At 40.8% G+C, this 22,354-nt stretch overlaps 1 protein-coding gene across 4 annotated transcripts; it reads right to left on the bottom strand.

Annotated features, from left to right (window-relative positions):
* Positions 1-2,999: 2,999 nt before the first annotated feature.
* On the bottom strand, positions 3,000-21,986 carry LOC142029475 (DGAT1/2-independent enzyme synthesizing storage lipids-like). 4 transcript variants are annotated; one of them, XM_075024328.1, is made up of 8 exons: positions 21,749-21,986; positions 20,812-20,953; positions 15,463-15,793; positions 14,064-14,228; positions 10,609-10,802; positions 5,570-5,630; positions 5,033-5,172; positions 3,000-3,164 (listed from the first exon to the last, which is right to left on the bottom strand). In XM_075024328.1, exons 3-8 carry the CDS (start codon positions 15,746-15,748, stop codon positions 3,060-3,062), a joined length of 951 nt encoding a protein of 316 aa, XP_074880429.1. In that variant the 5' UTR covers positions 15,749-15,793; positions 20,812-20,953; positions 21,749-21,986; the 3' UTR covers positions 3,000-3,059. The 4 variants fall into 4 exon arrangements, with proteins under 4 accessions (XP_074880429.1, XP_074880430.1, XP_074880428.1 ...); XM_075024329.1 differs by lacking the exon at positions 21,749-21,986 and adding an exon at positions 19,508-19,537 and having other exon boundaries at positions 20,812-20,907; XM_075024327.1 differs by lacking the exon at positions 20,812-20,953.
* Positions 21,987-22,354: the final 368 nt, after the last annotated feature.

The following is a 22,354-nucleotide window of genomic DNA, read 5'->3' on the forward strand; positions in this document are numbered from 1 at the left end:
TTGCTGTATGATGGAGTGGCTAGAAAATACATGTAGCAGGGGGGTGATTGGATCCCCAATTACAATTCTATTTGTATGAAAAGAAACTCTAGTTTCTGTAATACCAGGTTCTAGTTGCTATAATACTGCTCTAAAAAGAGTCAAAATTTAGAGGGGGCCTCTAAAATACTATTATAGTAACTGTTCTTTATTAGAGCAGTATTATAATGTTTCTGGAGTAAATAGTTTAAATTTTTTTTATTACTTATATTTATTACTTATAAAAATCACTTACATGTCATTCAAAACCACTCACATCTCTCAATCATAGTTTCGTCTATGACATTTAGACCCCAGAAAATACTCTGAAGACAATGGCAACAGAAGACAACTAATAGAAATTAATTTTTACTCCAGCTCACTTCAGCTAAGCTGCAGACAATACAGGGATGCTGCTGCAAGATAAAATAGCCCAGGAAAGACTTGAACTTTGTTAGCAAAGTGTTAACAGCTGTCTGAGATACGGAAGATTTAGGCTGAAGTTCCTGCTTTGAAAGACAATCAGTGCTCTGATTACATACACCCTGTCCAAGGCTAGTGCTCTGTTCTGAGTTGCAGCACGGCCCCCAGCATCAGGTATCAGAGGACATGGAGTTTGAAAGGTTGTGCAAATTCAGGTGACTAAACTGTTTTAATTGATCATAGAATCACAGAACCATGGAATCATCTAGGTTGGAAAACACCTTTAAGATCATCGAGTCGAACCGTAAACCTGACACTGGCAAGTCCACCACTAAACCATGTCCCTAAGCACCACGTCTACACATCATTTAAATACCTCCAGGGATGGGGACTCAACCACTTCCCTGGGCAGCCTGTTCCCAATACCTGACAACCCTTTCAGTGAAGAAATTTTTCCTAATACCCAGTCTAAACCTTCCCTGGAGCAACTTGAGGCCACTTCCTCTTGTCCTGTCACTTGGGAGAAGAGACCAACACTCACCTGGCTACAACCTCCTTTCAGGCAGTTGTAGAGAGCGATAAGGTCTCCCCTCAGCCTCCTTTTCTCCAGGCTAAACAACCCCAGTTCCCCCAGCCTCTCCTTGTAAGACTTGTTCTCTAGACCCTTCACCAGCTTCATTGGTCTTTCTTTGGACATGGTCCATGCTGATGCTAATATACTTGAAAAATAGGATAGTCAGAGAATGATGCCATCTAGTCCTTCTGCATAGTTTCTGTGATACAAGGAATGCTTTCAGATTCTGGTTACTCTTAATTCCTGTTGCTTCTTCATCTGTGTCCATTTTAGTATTTGATAGCCCTTTCTTTTAATTCCTTTTCTTACTCAACTTAAGCTCAGGCTTTGAATTTTAGCTTATATTGTTGGAGTGCACTATGTAAGACTTCATGGTTTGAATTCCTGTTCATGTCCAGGCATATCAGTCAGCATCTTGATTTGCTTTAGTTTATCATCTCCTATGCACGTTGAGTCTCTGCTGGGAGAAAAATCTTTCTGCCTGTATACAGCAATTATAGTTAAGGTGTTCAAGTAAACAGTTCTATGTCTTAAGACACATTTGAGATTTTTTTTTTTTCAGGAAATGATTCTTGTCTTTTTGCTCCAGGGAAATAACTTACCTGTCTATCCTGCTCCCTTCTTAAGATGTGCAAAAAATATTTGTGGAGAAGCAGCATGGGAACAGGAAGAATTTATTTTAATCCAAAGAGTAGGTGTAATTTTCTAGTGAAAATGGGCAAACATTGTATATATTTTCTTAGACGCTACATAAAGTTTTAGGATGTTGAAGGGAAAGATTATATAGGTATTAGAAGTACAAGAAGGAAAAAATGAGGCATAAAAAATACCTTGCTTGGTGTTTGAAGTTAACAGACTTGGTTGCATTTAATGGCATATTGGATAGATTACACAAAGCTCTCCCACTCTCACCAGTAACAACATCCCACTGCTTGTAAAAACACATTCTGCTTGCTGTAGCAAGTTTCAGCATTCTGCAAGTTGTATTAGGAAGACCACGCTGCCTCTATCAACCTTTCCAAACAGATATTTAGGCTCAATCCATATGGGGACAGCAGTGTTGCAGTACTGCATTTTTAGGCACACCACCAGTGATGATAAGCCTCAGGGTTGCATTACCTAAGTAAGCTCCCCCCACCCCACCCTACCCCACCCCCACCCCACTCCCCCACCACCTACCCACCGCCCCAAGCCCACTCCCTGCTCATCGGGAGATTTGGGCCATACCGCACATCTGTACTGCCAACACATTACAATGCAGGGATTCTCAGGCTGGGGGCAGCCTCATCCACTAAACCAGTATTGTATGGTGCAATAGCATAGGAATGTACCAGCTCAGACTTGAAACTACTTTCTACATGTATTTCCATAATGCTACACTTAATTAAAGCTTTTTTCTCTCTGTGAGAGACTTTTCTTTTTTCTGTCAGGGCAAAGTCTTGGATATAGCATTCCTACTTTCCAGGGTACTGAACCACTAAGCTCATGTGTTTGTAGGAGTCTATCTGATTTAATGGGATTATTTATCTTTGTATAGTCTCTCTAGAAAAATGGCCTAAACAGTAGATCATTAGCTAAAGGAAGACAGCTTCTCTTCTGACACTGTCTTTTGTGGCATCCAACAGAGAAGGTGCCCACCAAGGGGTGGACTCTGGTGGGACAACAACGACTCTGAGGTTATGCTCTGAGACTGGACCGTGAACCGCTCGAAACATAAAACCACAAATCCAGACAAAACTTCTGAGGCTCTCAGATGTATGTACATACTTGTTTGGGGAACAAGGCAAATCCTGGCTACATGATTTCCTTTGGGGGAATTTAGCTATTGCATTGCTATTATACGTAAGTTTTCTTCTTCAGTCTTTCTGACTTCAGAATATCCTCAAAGACACAGGGGAACCTTCAAGAGGTTGATTGTTGTCTTCTGTCGAATCTGTAGAAACTTGTAAATTAAACTGGTTGAACACCAATTATTAGTCATCAGTGCCGTAGGACATTGATTTTTACTGTATGCTGTAAAAACAATGAAATAAACATAAACATTCTAATCACTTTTACAACGTTTATCAAATCGCTCCAGTAAAGCCTTCCATATGCTGCCTGGGATTGTTTGATGCTTGCTTATGAGAGTCTGGATGGCAGTCTTTGTCTGAAAAGAGAAGAGAAAATTGCCTTTACAGACCTGCTTATGCAAGGAAGAACAGTATAATCACTGACTTCTTCTCAGAGGTTCAAGAGGTATTGGGAAATTCACACAGAAGATCTGCTTTAAGAAGAAAGTTGTCTTTTATATTAGCTAGTTGTCCTATTGACACTTTCCTTGGAAAGGAAAGGAATAAAAACATTGATTGCAGTTTGGATAGGCTCAAATTATTGAGATTTATCAAGCCTGAGCATTACTAAGTCAATGTAGCCTTAACACATGCAAACATTAAGCCTGTGCAATCTCTGTCCCTGAAGGTTTTCATCAAAAGCACTGCATAAAGACTGACTAACCCCATGTGATCTCGCAGCTGACCTTGCTGGGACCAGGAATTTGGAGTAGGGACCTCCGTCTACCCTTCCCAACATGAGTTCTTCCGTAATTGTATCATATACAGCATGCACATAATAAGAGAATTCATATCTAAGTTCTGTTCATTTTTACTCTACATGAGATTCAAATGCAAATTTGTGAAGAGAATGCATAAAAAATTCTGTATTTCTACTAGGGATAAGAAATAATCTCCCTTAGTTTTTCCTCATGTATTTAAACTTGAAAAAGAGTAGGTACGTACTCCGGTGATTTACCCCAGAGTGATGGTAGAATGTCACTGGGAATATAAGAAAACAGTAGCCAAACCTTTCCTGAAAGATTCATGTCCTGACTCCTTTCCAGGGAAGGATCAGATAGAGGTCAGCCAGCCCACTGCTCATCTCAAACTCCATTTAAGTTGTTGGGTTTTTTTAACTAATATGAGCCACAGAAGACCTAATCGTACTCCCACTGAAGTGGGTGATCAAAGGCTTGACTTAGTAAAGCAAATCAACGTCATGGAAAATTTCAGTTTTGGTTTTGCAGGTACACAAAATACTGTTCCCCCAAAATACAAGAATATGGATAACCGTAAGGGCAGTCTTAGCACTAATACTGCTTCCAGCCTCCTAAACCTAAGACCAAACTCCACAGCTTGCTGGGGCAGTTCCCTTGTAACAGACCAAACCTGTCTTTCTGGTTTCACTGCTGTGAAGCCCAGAACAATCTGCAGTAGATCCTTAAAAAAAAGGAAAAAAATAAAAGAAATAAAAGCTAGCCTTCTTCCATCTTTTTGGGGGGCAGCAAGGGGTTTTTTCATCAGTGATTCCTAACAAGTGTTTTGATCTGTGTATTCCTAGGCCATAGCAGATTTTTTTTGCATAAAGCCCTCCTTTCATCTTCTATGAAAAATTTTTAAAAGTGTGTTTTCTGTATAGATTAGTATTTTGAAAAACATCTAAACCCTGGGTCTATAAACATTTTTATCCTCCTGGGCACCACTGATTTCACCAAGCTGTAGGTACTCAAAATATTTTTATATTTTGAATGCAAATTATTTTTTTAACATTTTCCTTTTGACACTGAGACTGAAGCTCTTGTGAAACTTTGTTTCTAGAGCCCTATGTTATTTGGAGAAGATTCTCAAAGGTATTTGTTATACATGAAATTTATTTTTCTAGCTGCTGAAAACTGAACTCAAAACATTAGTATACATAATTTCAGTTATTAAAGTTATCAGAGGCATGGGAGAAACAAAGTTAGCATGCCAAGAAGACAGAGCTCACACATTCTGAAAGGATGAGCGCATCCCAATCAACTATTACTATGTCAATACTTACTAGTAGGTATCCATACATTAAACCTGGAGCTCAACTGCCCATTGCTTTAACAAGCTAGTAAAAGGGTATTTGTCTTTATTCAAGCATACAAAAATTTAGTTTCAAGTGCATATAATAGATGGCAAAGTACGTAGTTCAGTATTGCAAGGAGACCTAACTTACCTTTTCAACTAATTCCTCTGTAGTTATATTGGGATCATAAGGAATTGGCTCCCCAATGTATGTGCGAAATTTAACTGGAAGTCCTCCGTACGGAGGAGTAAACGGCAATCGAGTACTTTCATACAACTGTCTAAAAAACCCTGAAAGAGTTTAACGGAGGAAAAAGTGAGATTATAGTCAAGAAAACACAATCCAAACTTGAAATCTGATTAATATGGAAGACTTCTTAAAAATGCATGCTTTATCTGACAGTCAAGAAGAAATTACAGGATTTAGGTAACTGTCCACCAAAACAAAGCTCGATAGACTTCATAGATCACTCAAATAAGACTGCATTAAAGAACCAAATCACAAAGTACAAGCCAGTTATACACAAGCTATTTCCATATTTGAGATACCTCTGACCCACAACAAGCGTGTTAGAGAATCCAAAGTAAGCAGGTCTGAAAAGCAAAATCTAAGAGGAAAGTGAGAGAAATCTGAGAGAAAAGTGGAGAAAACATTCCAAATACTTAAAATATATTTTAAAGTTCTTACTTCTTTCTTTAAACATCCTATATCCTTCCCGGACATTTTGAGTATACATTGGAATTATGGGCTAAGGAATCACAAAAAAACAGAAAGGTAGAAATGTTATACCAGGTTTGAATTTATGTTTTAGTGCCTGTTAATGCAGCTAAGAAAATCACTTGAATACAGAAGATGATTATCAGTCAGTTACATAGCAAACAAGGAATCTTGTTATAAAAAATAAACTCCAGAATAGAAATAAAATTCTATTTCTCAGCTCCCACAAACATTGCTGTTTTAAAGTCACCACCTGTAAGGAAAATGACTGACATTGTATTAGAGGTTTATACCTTTCATTTTGAATGTACATTATAAAAGTTAACTGAGATTCTAAAAAAAATAACTTGTATGTTATATATTTATTGCAGTATCACTGACTGAAACATAAAATGAAGTTTTGCAGTTTCTCTGTCTAAAGCTTACATCATGTGTGGTGAATAGGAAAGTATTCCCTTCGTGAAGTCTTGCAGAAAGCAAGCAGACATTCATGTTTGGCTCATCTCATTTGCTTCTCAAAGTAAGGTCTCACTGAAGCAGTAATGTTTGGATAATACCCCACTGGAAAAAAACTTCTGCAGATCCCTTGGACAGATAAGGCAATTGTATGTCCTCATTGACCTGGATTACATGCCTTCTGGAGGGCAGATCCTTAGGCAGTTACAGAACAAGTTCACTTCATTATTGAGACTAAAAAGACAAACACTTGACACACCTGAACTTGGAACAGTCATATCTTACAGCCTGAGGTAAGATTTCATAGTTTGTAGACAAACTTAACAGTGATTGTATCCATACGTACAATGACTTTTTTTCCCCTCTATTGTCCCTTTTCATTTTTTTGAATCTGTATTTTGAGCATGTTGTTGCAATTACTTGTCCAGAAGGTAATGAAAAAACACCTTTATGCTGTTAAGAATTATTATCAGAGAACAGAAACCATAGGATGAGAAAAAAACAAGCAAGAAAAAGACCTAACTAGAGCCTAACAAAGAACTCAAAGTGATGGAAACCGTTTAAAGGAAAAAACTCCTGACACATAACAAAAATATCAAACATACATAAAGTTGTATTAGTAACCCCTTCAGAATGAGAAATTATGGGAAATTATTAGAAATATACCCTTAAAAATAATCAATAATGTCTTTTAAAAGCATATAACTACTGGACACTAAAAATATCACACTTAGCTTCGGCTATTGATTGAATACTGTATGTCTAACATTTAAAATGTTTGAAACCTACCTATCACACAGACACAACACTTTAAATTTTAGGAACAGTGCAAGAGAAACATATCTTAGGCTATAAAGAAATCTGGCAACTACGAAAGTCACTTGCATACAACGATCCGCCAATGAAGTACAGAGTGGGTAGCAGCATTCAGTCCCTAAGCTGATAAAATCGGGTACACACATAAAAGCTTGCACCTGTAAAGCAGCACAATCAGATCTGCAGTAACCCACAGATTTAGATCTGCTATGCTGGAATTGAGCTGGATCACACCCAGCCAGCTTGAAAATCACAGAATCACACAGGATAGTTGAGGTTGAAAGGGACCTCTGGACATCATGTAGTCCAAACCCCTTGCACATACAGAAGATTTTTATAAACCATAGTCCCTGTTGATCTTTTACCTAACTAGACTTGAACCCATTTTTTGGCACAGATAATATGCAGGGATCTTCAGAAACAATGATTCCTTCCCATTAGCTTGTCAAACTCCAGACATAGGCAGAGAGTGTTTCTGAAGCTCAGGCCCCTGGTATAGATAAATTTGACTGAGACAAATATATGTCCCAGAAGTTCATTGAGTCATAACATTAAATAGGAACACTCTCCTTCTCTGACCCCAAGTAAGCACAGTAGTTTTATAAGATGAAGTGGAAACTGAATGTGGAAAACTATAGGCAAGGACTGAGGCTAAAACTACGTTCCTTGTTTGCTTTTCTTCAACTTTTTCAGTGGAAGAACTGTTGAACTTCTGTAACATTATAAGAAGAATGGGAATGTCTATTCATATATAAAGTTGGTTTTGTCTTGAAATCCCCACTCAAGTCATCTGCGGCTGGTTATGAACCACCATGTAGTCATTTTGAATACTGTAAAGTGAGTGTGGTTCTTTGATTGATGGCTACACTGTAGGTAGAATAAATTCAAAAAGACACTTACAGTCCTATCTTGCCTTCATCCAGGATCCAAATACATATTAGCAAAACATATATAATTGCTACACTATAGAGCAAGTTCTGATAGTTTAGATGAGTCTATCCCTAGTCTTCAGTCAGCCTACAAGACTGGTTTGGCCAGTATTGAAAAGCATGCAGCAAGAACAAACAAACAAACTCCAAATTTGTCAAAAGATGGAATCCAGTTACTACTATGGGCCTAACTTTATAGAAGAAATGGTATATAAGGTTAATATTGCCCCCCCCTACTGTTAAATGCACAGCACTAGGGGTTTTTTAAGTGTTTAGTTATCTAAGGTGTATGTGACCACAGATTTCCAGAGAAATATGAAAGATGCCCAAAATTCAGTGGAGCCTGCAAGCTAATTACAGTGGTGCCCACCATACTGGGATCTGGTCAGACTTCCTGATCATAAAAAAACCCCAAAACTGAATGAGTGCAATAATAAGTGATAAAAGAGCCAGCAGCACTGTAAAGGTGAGCTGAGGCTAGTAGGTGTCAAAAGGAGAAAATACTCTCTCTGTCCTTGAGGTAACAGATAATCCTACGTAGTGTCTGTTTTACCAAACATGTTGTACAAATGACCACAAGAACCTTTCACACTGCAAGAACCTTATCCTCAATGAATACTCAATTCATTAAATAAAAAAAATCACAAAACCTGTCAACAGAAAATGTTAGCAATTTTAGATACTACTATTCAGCTATTTCCATGTGCTTCTAAATTATGGAAGACTGGAAGGATTAAGAGGATTACTAGCAAGGATTTTTGTGATGTGTTTTGATCAGGGTGACGTCCTATATTAAGGGCACTCAGAGTTTTTTATTCAATTTTTATTAAAAAAAAACTTATTACATTCTAAAATTACATTATAAGGTTCCATGGAGTGAAAACATCTGGGAAAAGATTGTTCAAATGTTTGAAGTAGCTTGGAAGACAGATATGAAAGCAAAATGATTAGAAATCACTCAAGTTGTGACACCTCTTTCTGACTGTTTGAGTATATTATTAAATTAATATGTAAGAGGAAAGAATATAAGGGAATTCAGAATGCCCATATGAATTTGACTGGGTTTATCCTATTCACATTCTGTTATTTTCCTAGTAGTGGTGGTGTACAGGCCCACACAATATATGAAGTATCGTAACTAACATTTAGCAGCCCACACTTTTGAGAAAATGACAGGAGAGGAAACAGAAGCACACAAAACATTACTTTTAAAAGGCCACATAACAAGACAAAAAAGAGGTAGAAATAGGACTCCCAGCCTAAAATTACTTTATCCATTGGGTAAATGCCCCTGAATTTATTCTAGTGTTTAGTTATCTCCCTACAAGATTTCAGACATAAAGTTATGAAGAAACATTAACACAAAGCATGCATTTTGCAACCCTAGATACTTTGCAGTAGGAGCTATAGCACAAGAGATCAAAGCAAAATCTAAGAAGCAACAAATTGGATGGGGCAAGAAAGAGATGCAACTGCACAAAAAACCTGAAAGGTGTGGTAAGAAATTCAAGTTTCATGGGAAGAACTCAACTCCCTGTACAGATTCTCCTATATAGACAGAAAAGGATGACGTTTATGTGGAAGGCCAAAGAAGAGCACTGCAATTGATGAGATATTAAGAAGAATGTAAAGAGAAATTATGGTTGTGCCATTAATGAGAAAGCAGCAGAAAGCTCATGGCAGAACAGGTGAAGACTGGATGTTTACCAGTATTGTCGGACACAAAAAGTGCTAGGTATGCTAAGTCTAAATTAAGACAAAAAACTCATCTCTAGTGGTGATCATGATGAGAAGTGACAGTTAGGAAAAAGACAGGGTTGCTGCTCTTTCAGCTGTATGCCATCCCAAATAAAATTATTTCCCGGAGACCATACCAGAGAAACAGTCTCACATGTGGAGTTAGATGGAAGAAGTCAGAGCCAGTGGTAGAAGTTTGTATTTGTAGATCATCATCCATATGGAAAATATAACTGAAACCGTGGCCATGTGTACGTTAGTGCAGTGCAAACCAATAGAAGCACATCTCTAGAGGATGCTAAGGATCTGACATCAACACTGAACAGTGTTATGTTTTTATGTAGAACTGATTCTCATCTGGTACCACTGACTGAATGCCCGTTTGCAACTGGAGAGTATTAGGTCCCATTTATGGTTTAGTTTCAGCCAAATGGAATGCAGCTCAGGTATTCTAACACGTTCCATGATAAGAATGAAAGCATGGTAAGTGAGGGAGATGGAAATACTGCTTCAGAGGTACACACATGGTTCAAGCTCAGACACTGATGAAGACACACCTTGGGTTAGTTGATGCAATCTTTCACAAACATGAAGAAAGGTAAGGGTGAGAACAAAACCCTGGACCCTCCCAGAATAAATGAGAAGAAAGAAAGATAAGGATAATACATTAAAGACCCATAAGAAAATGACTGGGTATGTAGAAGCAAGATAAAGATGCAAGTCTAGTAGGATGAGAAAAAAGAATGAAATCTTACAGAAATATGGAGATGGACCACTGAAGATTCCTGAAATACAGTCAAGACAAGAAATTGGATGCCTGCATGATGGAACTGGAACTTCAGAGATGGATGCCTTGCAACAGTCAAGAAAAAGCTATACAGTTCCATAAAACCCTTGCTCCCTACAGATTAATGTGCTTGAGGAAAGTAGTGGGAAATGGAGAAGAAATCTCTACTCCCAAACCTTTTCTTCTGTGTATAAGATTTTCCAACAAACACTCCTAAGCTGCATTTTATATTGAAGCATGTATACAATAAGCATAAAGTAGGATTGGTAACATGTAATACTCACCACTTTTGCATCTAGAGCAACCTGAGCAAAGCCTTTTCGATTTCCCCACATGAGTCGATAACTTTCATCACTGAATAGTGCTTCTCTAACTCCACCTGGTGAGATGGATACCAAGTGTCCATTCTTCAGTGCAATGAGACACTCCTCCCTTGTACCTAGCATAATACCCGTCACTTCCAATAATAATTTAAGTCCTGCAATAAATAAGTAGCAAATACATACTATTATAACAATATATCACAAATACTGCTTGCAGGTAGGAACAAGATTACAGCTAAATGAAAATCTAATAGCTATATATTTAGACTAAGGCAAATTTGTACAAAGGAAGTAAAACACCTACAGAGTAACTATTGGCAAAATGACAAATACGTGACAGTGGTTTTGCCCAAATGTTATGAAGATGAAGGAGCTTATCAGGGGCATCTCAATAAACTAATGCCTCCACATGCTATTTTCCATAATTATCAAAACACCAGCCATGCAACCAGAACTTGTGCATCATAGCTAGAAATCTGAAAATAAACATCTATTCCTCCCTCCTCCTTCTTAAATATTTTAATACAGAAAAAAGATACAAATTTTCGGTACAATGAAGATTACTACAAAAATAAATATGTGACAAGCAACATTTTAAATGTTGAGGTTTTGAGTTGTTAAACTGAGTATTTTGTTGTTAAATTGCAAACTACATGGATCAAGTTGGACTGCTGTACAACTCTTAAGATGCATGAATGGCAGAAGTTAGCAGGGCAGCTTCAGCACTGCATGAACAGTTCGATGAATCTCCTTCCTTTGTTTCCATAACCAGGATTTCTCCAAAGGCCAGACTGAGAACCATAGAAGCATTCTATGTTTTCTTCCATCATCTTCACATTTTAAATCAATCAGTTTGGAACTCCCATAGAGAGCTTCAGCAGACAAGAGTTTCCCCAATCTTCAAATTCACTGTTCCAACAGCATGGTTTGAAAAGAAATTGTTTATATTAATAAATGTAAACAACAACTATGGCCTGCCAGGACCTGGTGGCTAGCACTGCAACTTTGACAAAGGTCTGCAACGGAAACTTTGGAAGACAGTGGAAAACACAGTGCTACATCTTGTAATAATTGAATTGTATTTAAACTTACTCAAGGTATCATGTTTGATAGATCTTTCTGTCAAAGACAGATGTTGACTATGTTTAATCCCTTTGTGAACTCATATGTATTCCTGTTTTATCCTGCAGCCAGGAATGCCATATCCTTATTAAGTGAATAGGTACTTCCTTTGTTTGGCTTTAAAACTTGCCTGTTAAGAATTATGATGTATCACATGAACATACTATCACTTCTTCCCCTTTTCCAGGTCACACAGAATTTTATATCCTTCAGTCATGCAAGACTTCTGTCCTATGTACTAGCTCTTCAAAGGAAGCCATGCCAGACCTCTGATCATCCTTGTCCTTTTTTGTATCTTTATTACTTTGAGGCTTTTCTGAGATGGAGAGACCAGAGATGGCGAGACCAGAATTCCATGCAGTACTCAAGATGTGGGCACAATATGCATTTTGAGCACATAATGGTATTTTCTGTTTCTTCTTTTTCATGATAAACCTATAATTCTGTTTGCCTTTTGGCAATTGCTGAGACTTAAGCTGACATATTCCTAAAGTCATGTAGAAAATTTAAAGCCTAATTACATGTTTATGTGTTTAGACTTGTTTTTCTTTCCTTGTGGACTGCATTATAACTAATACTGAGTTTCATCTGCCATTTAATCAGCCAGTGATTCAGTATTGGTAGATAACCGTACTCCCTGTGTGGGCTTTTACTGCCTTGAAAAAAAAATGAACAGTGTAAAGCTTTGTCACCTCACTACTGATCTAGATTATGATTATTTTGAACAATATAGGTGCCAGCACTGATCTTCATCTGTATACCTGGTGAATTCTGCTTCTTTGTGAAAATGAGCTATTTATTTCTACCCTTTATTTCCTACCTTTTAGCCAGTTATTCATTCACAAGAAGACTTCTCCCATAACTGTAATTAATCCAACAGACTGAGGTTCAGCATATGCTCATGAGCATTCTTTAAAGAACCAATCTGTGAAGTACAACATTTGTCTGCAAAAAGCAGGTATGATGGAGCAAGAGAAGGTTAGGGAGAAGTTTCACTCAGTCTATTACCTTTAGCCACATTTTCTACTAATGCAGCAAGTGGGGAGGCCTAATCTCCATTATTTGTGGTCTTTTTTACTAGATGCCTTTTTGGTAGCCTTTTTATAGGTTGACACCGTATTTGCCACCTTCTGTTCCTCTAGCATGAACATAATTCAAGCAATATGTTATGTACACATCAGTAGTCTGGAAGTTGCACAGCTGAGAGTGTTGCTTGGTCCTGACAATAGTTTACTATACATTTGTAATAAAAATCTGTGCTATGGACACTTCAATTTGAAACAGTACCGTCTCACTTATCCCTTAAAAAAAGAAGTCTCCTTTGTAACATTCTAAGCTTTATCTTCCTTTAGGGGTCCTCTTAAAAGCCAATCATCTCTTGATGGCTTCATGCTTCTGAAGTGTTTAATACTACACGGTATTTACTAAGTACGCCTTTAGCAAATTCTTCATCATCATCTTTCTAGGGGTGCCTTAGTATGTTCTTGCATCAAACTTGCTTGAGTTTATGCTCTTCGTTTTCAGTGTTTGGACACAACTTCCTTTTCTGAAAAATGTCCTTCTACTTTTTAAATAGCTTCCTTTACTCTTTATTATTATAATAATTTTTAATATAAGTGGTATAAAGGTGCCTTTAAATAATCTCCCTGCTATTCCTTCTGGGTGTTCCTTCTTTATGCCTTGTTTTTCTAAAAATAAATGAGGTTTGCTTTTCTGTATCTTCTCCTTTTCACAACAGAATTACTTATTTCTTTCTCAGTCTACCATGTGTTGAATGTATTGTGGCAGTCAGTATTACAGAGCTCTCTTCAACAGTAAAATCTTCAAAGAAGTTTTGTGTCCTGCTCCAGGCTTTGATCAAAAGATAGATTTGATGTCACACCCCACTGCAACAGCTACCCAGTGTAGAGAGCAAGTAGGTAATAATTCATGTCCTACCATTTACTGGGCTCTTCTGCACACGTAGCCCATTGCTGACCAGCCAGCACTAGGTCAATAATATAGTCCTATCCTACACTTTCTACTGAGGCATGACTTTTCATCCCAAAGGGATTAGATGATGTCTATTTGTTGGCTTTGGAGGGTCTACTAGTATTTTTATGACCTTCCACTTGAAAGACAGGATATTCTACCCTGTTTGCCCTTCTGCATCTACCAGCTTTTAGTTTAAAAGTCTAAAAGCAGTCTTTTAGTTTAAAAGCTGTCTTGAAAGTCTAATAAATGTAAATTTCACCAAAACCAGCAACAGGTTGAGTGAATCCAGGGTGCTGAAATACAAGAGAACATGTTCTTACCTGGTAAACGAAAGACAAAATGATCAGCTACTGACAGACAAAGTCTTTTCTTCCAGAGAAAGAGCCTAGACAAAAAGTAAAGGTAGTCTATAGGAATAGCTCCATGGTAATACACAAGAATGCCTGGTCCTTCTGGTAGGTTTTCCACACCATGAAGCTCATAACCTGTTTAGGATGGAAAGCAATACACTGACTATGATAGCTGTAAATCATCTGGCAATTTAAAGAAAACTGTTTACTATCCTTTGTTAAATGACTTTCAGAAAGTTCTGAAAGCCTCTGTGGTAGCTTTTAAAAGAATTAAGTTCTGGATGGAACGTTTGGTCAATAGCAAAGAGAAAGCCCCTCAAACACCACAGGTTATCAGTGGACTAATTTGTTGGTCAGTTTAATCACTAGACGAGACCTGAACCTGACATATTCCCCAGTGAGGGGACTAAATTAATTATTTCCCATTAGGAACTTTTCCCAGTCCAAAGCACAATAATTAAAAAAAAAAATTACTATACTGACTGGTGTGAAACCGCTTCATCAGCAGAATGAGAGGCAAACAAGCAGTCAGGATGCTTTCCTGAAATACGGAAGCATGAATCTCCATTCTGTGTCAGACAGAATGAAAAGCTTGGGATTTTACACAATAAAAAGCTTCTCTGGTTGAGATGTTTAAGTCCAAACCAGAATCTGTAAGAATCCCAAAGAGAGGTTCTCTCCACAAGAGTTAAATGTATTCACTTCACAGTGGAAGGGAATTTCCTCACAGACACGGACTTCTGTAAATCTCTCTCCTGACTCTTTCTACGTTTGATTTAGGTTTTAGGTGGAGCCAGACTAGGAGGCTAGTGTATAAAAAGGCTTGAGAAAGCCACAGCTTCTACCAACTAAGAGCTCTGTTCCACCTTGCCTGCCTTCATCACCATCCCTGCTACAGCTCTTATCATGAGCCGTTCGGGGGGAAGGATGGGGATGGAGCAGGCAGAGTCCTAGGAAAAGGTAGAGACAGTTTTATACTGCAGGATGTTCAAAGATTAAGGGGAAAACGCTATGAGGAAGGATAGCAACATAGATAACAACCTGTTATTCTTCATCCTTAGGGCAGCAAAGTTAAGTCTTGCTGATAGCCTTAAACTACATCTGTGGGAAGAACAAGAGCCTAGCATGTGGCTGCCTATCCACTTGAGAAATTTACCCTATATAAACTAATTTCTCCCTTTCATTCTGCTTATTCTGTATTGCAATCAGTGTTTGAGGCAGAAACTTTTGGGTTAGGTGCCATACAAAGTATAATAAACGTAATTTCTTTGCATCCATTTGGAAGAAATTAAAAAAAAAACAACTAAAACTTATGTGTATTTACTATTTATTGTAATTCAAAGCTTCAGACAAGTCATGTCATACTTACCATGCCATATTCTTGCATATATATCCCAAAAGCTTGCTATCGTTTTCCTTGCACTATCCCAAACATCACTCAAGGGATCTGCTTTTACCTCACCGTTCTTCTGATATATTAAAAGCAAAATATTAGTAAGGTAAATGAAAAAGAGGATTGTTAAAGGAACTATAAAAAACCCTAATATTGCACTTATTGTCAGTGAGACGATGACCACATGAAAAAGGTGTTTCTTCAGGTACTCCACAACAGTCCATTCTTCCAGTAGATAGGCAAGGCAGCTTAGGTCGGTCATCAGTATCTGTGCTGAAGCGCAGGATTCCTTTCTACCTATCACGTACTGCATGGAGGAGAGAAAAAAAAAACAACAAAACAAAACAGCTCTGATTTCTCTAATCATGGAATATTCTCAATTTAGGAAAAAAGTTTTCTGTAGATAAACCTGATGCCTATTTTGGTATAGCACAGAGTCAAACATTTTGTCTGTCTCTGTCATGCTAAGATAGCTGCTGGCAATTGCCATCCACTACTGACTGTAAAGGGTGATGAGATTATCCTATGTATTTATGGGGTTTTTTTATACAGCTGGATAATAGGGGCTAAAAGGACAAGGGCTGGAGTCTACGGAAGCCTCAGGATCCATGCAACATGGCTGATCAGATGATTTCTCTGTATCAGCATGGCTTTTTAGAAGCTCAAAAGAGGGTAAGTGATAAGTATTTTCAGCAGCATTAGCCAAGAAGACTGCTACCAGCGGTCCAGGCTCTCTTAGTCCTCTGCAGACAGTCCAGCCTGGGCTTCTGGTCCCTCTCAGTTTGGCAGCAGCCAGCAGCGAGAGGAACAAACAGCAGAGTGAGCAGCTGAAGAGCCGGCAAGCAAAACCTGGGCAGCCGTGGCTCCTTCCCGAGGCCTGGAGGTGCCTGGGACAGCGTTTGGGAGTGCTGATAGCACTGAGAAGAGCAGCTCTTTGCCCCTCATCCACATAGCTGTGCCAACAAGCCCCGGCAAAGGCCAAGTGGGCTCCGTGGCTCTGGCGATACGTTTGCCACATGCAGCTCCCTGGTTAAGTCTGTTCCTACAGCTGACCCTGCTGGCCTGGCAGCAGGTAGGGGTTTCTCTGGAACGCAAGAGCACTCCAGCATCGCTGGCTGATTTTAAGATTCTAGAGCTTAGCCAGAGATTTAAACAGTGCAATCAGGTTCAGTAATCCCTAACTGAATACAGATTTTATTTGCTTCAATCAGGTTACTGCTTGTTTAACACGTAAATTTTTCTGCTCCAATACCAGAACAAGTTCCTACAAGAAACAAATCATAATTGCCACAGTCAGTTCCAAGATCATAAAGTATAGCAAGTCCAGACTTTTCTGACTTTATGTCTTCAGCTGCTTACTTATATGAGCAAACCTGTGTATCAGGTCTGGCTGAGATGGAGTTAATTCTCCCCATAGCAGCCCCCGTAGTGCTGTGTTCTCTGCATTGGTAGCTAGAAAGGTGTTGATAACACACCAGTGTTTTGGCTACTGCTGAGCAGCGCTGGCACAGCATCAAGGCTGGCTCTCCAACATTTTTGCCACCCCCCCCCCATGGCAGGCTGGGGCTGGGCAAGATCTTGGGAGGGGACATAACCAGGATAGCTGACCTAAACTAATCAAACATATTCCATACCATATGACGTCAGCTCAGATATAAAAGCTAAGTAAAGGGAGACGGAAGGGGGGGGGCATTTTTTTTTTCTTCTGGAGCAACCACTATATGTACTGAAGCCCTGCTTCCTGGGAAGTGGCCAGACATCACCTGCTGATGGGAAGTGGAAAATAACATCATTTGTTTTTCTTTGCTTTCACACACAACCTTTGCTTTCACTTTATTAAACTGTCCTTATCTTGACCCACGAGCCTTTTGTTATATTTTCTTTCCCCTGTCCAGCTGAGGAGGGGGAGTAATAGAGCGGCTTTGGTGGCCACCTGGCACCCAGCCAGGGTCAACCCACCACAACCTGTTATACACTACTCACTCCACGTTTTTCTTCTTTGAAGCCCTGGGTAGAATATAGGGGTGGACTGGTGTAAAGCACAGCTCTGTTCAGAATTATGGATGACAAGGAGTACAGCAAACAGCTACAGCAAAAAGCAGCCACAATCATGCACTAGACAGCAATATGCAGTAAGGCAAGCAGGCCCCATGGCAAGCCCTGACGATGAGTAGCTGTAATAGCTATAAATTTGGTCTCACACACTCCAGTTGAATCTGTCCTTATCTCAAACTCTTCAAACTCCACGTTGGGCACCAAAAAGGACTGTCGTGGTTTAACCCCAGTAGGCAGCTGAGCACCACACAGCTGCTCGCTCACTCCCCCCCCCCCGCAGTGGGATGGGGGAGAGAACTGGAAGGGTAAAAGTCCAAAAACTCATGGGTTTAGATAAAGACAGTTTCATAGGTAGAGCACAAGCTGGAAGGATAGTAAACTAGGAGCTCAAAGGAAGCAAGCACTGTATTAAATGATGCTCAGCATGGCACAAACAAACAAAACCAACGTGATAAAGAATGTCTCGAGAATTAATATAGAAATGTTTATATCCTGATGACTGGTGCCTGACTAAGATACAGGAAGATCTGGAAATTGTCACTGAAAAGAGATTTTATTGATAACATGAAAGAAATAAAAGGAATAGTCTGCATGATTCAGATATTAAAATCTCTGCTTAGAAGGTGTTTAAGAAGGATAAAGCTGATGGTGTAGTGCTACTCTGTAGTAAAGAAGTTATTAATTGTTTAAAGTTGCTGATTAAGAGCAAGGACTACAAATTCTCAATGCCTGCGAAGGATGCTGTGCTGACAGAGCCCAGGACAAGGCCATGTTAAGGGCTTCCCTCAGGCCACTCAATCAGAAATACTGAGCAGTACTTGGAATAACTCGTTCAGCCTGCAACATAGGATGAAAGAAGCAAGTGGATTTTGCATAATTATGGGGGCTTCAGACTGGGAACACAGACTACTATAGCCAGTAGCCAAACTGGCTTAAAATTGCAGATAAAATGCCCATACCCATAGTAAATGTACCAATAATAACCCCTATATGATACGGGGATTAATTTGGATATATTGATTGCTGACAGGAACCTGGTGACCAAGAGATCATGTAATGTACCAACATTTTAACATTAACAAGTCCAGGTATCTTTTTGTACCTACCATTCTTTTAAAAACCACCTGAAATGCCCTCTGGCCTCCTGATACTCATTTTTAGTAACTCTTGGAAGACTAGGGAAAATCCAAAGGACTGAAAGAGATTTAAGATTATTCCAAAGTCCCCAAACACAAGTAACTGCAGACTCAGCAGCCAGATAAATCACTGGCAAGATTACTGAAAAGCTGGCATGTGACGAAGATAACATGCCACTCATTATAATTTTGTGGGAAACAGACCTTGTAAACAAATGCACCTCCGTTCTTTGAGGAAATTAGAGGTTTAATAGCTTGAGCAGGTGTCATGTACATACAGTTTTACTAGGAGCTTGTCAGAGTCACTTCAAACCACACGTGAGCTGCTACTTGGAACTGACCCTTCCACCAGCTCCTCACCGTATGTTCTCACCACCAGCCTGGTCTCCCAAAAGGATCAGCTGGCTCCCTGCTAACAGGAGGACTGTGAAAATGCTGGCACAAGCAAAACCACTCTTGGGAACAGGCCAAACTTAAGTTGGCCAACAGGATTTATGAAAGTATATTACCAATGCCACTTGACATTTTGATTAAAAAAAAAAAGCTCCGTAAAATAGAGCACATATGAAATGAAAGAGGTCATCAACTGACATGACAAAAAAGTATCCATCAGATGGGAATTGAGCCTATGATGTCCTACATTATTCAGCATTTTCAGAATTTTCTCCTAATATTAATAGGATGTTTACATTGATCAGTGTAACATCCCACTGATTCCTCTTCCTCCATCTTAATTTTTATGTAACAGAAAATTATTTGCTGGCTGGAAGACCACTACATTTAACTGTGTTTGCTCACAGGCTACAGTATAAATGAACATAGTAACTTACTCATTTCTGATTTTAAGTTCAATGTAGACACTAAAAAAAAGTTTAAGAAAGAAATTAAAATACTTAAATGTGCAAAAGTATTTTTTTTTAAACCTACAAAACAGGTATTAACAGTACAGCTTAAACTGAGGACATATGAAAGTAGCTTGGTACACAGGGAGTGAGTTCACTTTACACCAGCTAGCTGGGTGGGTGGGATACAAACTAATTCAACATCATTCCAGCTGAATCCAAGCCAGAGTGAAGAAAGAATAAATGGCTGATCAATTGAGGAAAAACTAGCAGCAGCACAGCTTTTCCTGGAAGTTGGGTGCTCAACCAGCTTTCAGTTCCTGCTCCCACAGTTCAGTTGTACACTACCTCCAACATTTCATAAGGAAAGAATGAACCCTGATCACTGAACCCCGGACCGTATGCGGGAGTCCAACGTGGTAAATGCATCCCTCTGTACTGCCAGTATAACATCAAAGGACTACAACAGGACAGAACTTCTATTTTTGCCACGTTCTACTGGCTATCTCTCACCAGCCCCTTGCTGAGACCACAAACAAAATTTTTAAGCATCCTGTCTATCAACACCATATAGAAAATTAGTACATAACTACTTGAGTGCCTATTGCAAGGCTACTACTAAAGACCTGCTTGGCTTGATTATGCACTGGAAGACAATGCAAGAGTGTTATCACAATGTGTTTACTCATAACTGGTTTGGTTTGCCCCAAGTCTCAAAATTTAAGAAAGAAATTTCTGTTCTGCTTTTATCAAATCTGAGCCAAGAGCAGCTCCCATGTTCTTCAATACTGAATATCCCATAAAAGGTTAACAAGTGGGTATAGTATTTTGTGAACAAACATTTTTTTTTGTCTACATTTTTCTCATTTCACCTAGTGACGGACTTGAAGCGTTACTGTTCTAAGTCATTTCATTGTTTTTCTAGAGAACAACATCTGTGTTGACACGGGAGATGTTTGTTTGGGCTCCACCTATAAAGCATATGGAATTCCAGAGTAATAGCTGTATCTACAATGTAAAATTACAGGTGCTGTCAGAGGGAGACAGAACTAATGTCTCCCTATTTAAAGGGGAGCTCCCCTTCCAACAGAAGCCTCCTGTACTACAAGTCACTCAGATCCCAAGCTCTTGCTGAAGCATCATTTCTTGATGATCTTATCAACACTATAATCCCGGGGGACGGAAGTGCAACAACGAAACTGTCAGAAGAGACCCATGGCATCAAAATTAAAACCTTGTAGTTGGCTTTCAACCCTGACTAAAGAATGGATTGTCTTGGCCTTGCTGCTCACCAGTTTTTTCTCAGCAGTAGGTTTAGCAGAGCACAGTGGGAAGATGGGTGTAAAGTAGCTGGAGACTCTTCCACAGAGAATTTTTTGACACCTGCTTTCTGGTCACAGGCTCCTACTTTCTCTTCTGTCACGCTCAACTGCTCTGTTTCACAAGAGGAGTAATTTAACAGTTACAACTCTGCATCTTGCCTTTCAGCGTAAATAAAATTCCAATTTTACGTTTCCCAGATTTTGTGTGGCAGTTCCACAGAAAATAACTCTCTCGCTGGTCTCACACTGTTGCTATCCACTTGATTTGCCTCCATAAATCCTCCCACCTTGTGGGCTGCTGTGTTTCTACAGCTTTCCCTACCTTCATGGATTACCAGCACGTCCACCCCAAAGCTGAAGGGTCTATCCCCCCCAAAGCTGAAGGGTCTATCCCCCCAAAGCTGAAGGGTCTATCCCCCCCAAAACAGAATCGATCAGCAATTACAGCCTCAGCTCCCACTCGGGTTTGATGCACCACGCGGAAACGAGGAACCAGCTCCCGGGGATGTGGCAGGCGAGAGCTGGAGGAGGGGGCAGGGTGCGGAGAGCAGGCTCTGCCCTCAGTGGTCGTACCCAAGATACAGCAAGCGCCAGCCACCTACATTTCCCCCTTTTCCTCACCGGGAAACGTCACCAGCGCTTTCAGACGTCATTGCCGCGAAAACTCGGGGTTTTTTCCTCCGTGTCTGGTGCCAGGGGGCCCTCAGGAAGGACGGCTGCTCCAGCGCACGGGTACCGCAACGCCGCCGTCCCCTCGCCCGGCGCCGGTCCCCCGCGGGGGAAAGGGCCTCCCACGCACTCCCACTCCCGCCCCGGCTCCCCGCCGCCGGCGTGACGCCACGGACGCCCTCCGTCCCCCCCCGCCTCGCTACCCCCGCGGCTGCCGGCGGCCCCCGGCCCCGCTCACCTGCCGGCGGCGGCGGCCTGTCAGAAGGGCCCCGCGGACGCGGCCCCGTCCCGGGATAAGCGCGCCGCCGCCCCCGCGGCCAGGCCCGAGGAGGCGGGACGCGGCCGGGCAGCCCCGGCGGGTTCCGCGCCCACAGCGGCCTTTTTACTTCTTCGACCCTAAAAATTGCCGGGGGGGGCGCCGCGGGAGGGAGGCGCCGCTCCCCACCGCGAGGGGACGGGGGTGGGGGACGCGCGGAGCCTTCGGCGGCATCGCATCCCCAGCGCCCTCGGCCCACCCCCCCGGCTCTCCTCAGCCCCGCCGCGGCGGGGCGCGGGTGAGGGGCCGCTCCCGCCCCGAGGCCTCGCCGCCCGCGGCCGGGAGGCCCCTTCCCACTCGCTCGTGGGTGCCGGGGGAGAGGTGCCCACGGACGAGCTCCGCCACGGGAACGCTGGGCCTAAGGGCACGCGGCCTGCCTCAGCTGTGGCTGCGGAACGGGGGTGAAAGTCTGCGGCTTCGCCTGAAGCGGTGAAGCGGTGTTTCCTACCCCGCTACGTCGAAATTACGGGCGGATCAGTCAATATATCCTATGGCTGGATGGGATTTAAAACAGCTGCGGGTAGTGGA

The sequence above is a fragment of the Buteo buteo genome, chromosome 3 (genome assembly GCF_964188355.1).
Source record: "Buteo buteo chromosome 3, bButBut1.hap1.1, whole genome shotgun sequence".
Lineage (NCBI taxonomy): Eukaryota > Metazoa > Chordata > Aves > Accipitriformes > Accipitridae > Buteo > Buteo buteo.

Excerpts from the sequence above, each read along its gene's own strand:
- LOC142029475 (XM_075024327.1), bottom strand. The coding sequence starts at position 15,748 with ATGACCGACCTAAGCTGCCTTGCCTATCTACTGGAAGAATGGACTGTT. Across the intron at positions 10,803-14,063 it reads TTTTGTCTTTCGTTTACCAG|GACTTAAATTATTATTGGAA; the intron begins GTAAGAACATGT and ends TATTTATTGCAG. Across the intron at positions 5,173-5,569 it reads TAGGATGTTTAAAGAAAGAA|GGTTTTTTAGACAGTTGTAT; the intron begins GTAAGAACTTTA and ends AAACTCTTTCAG.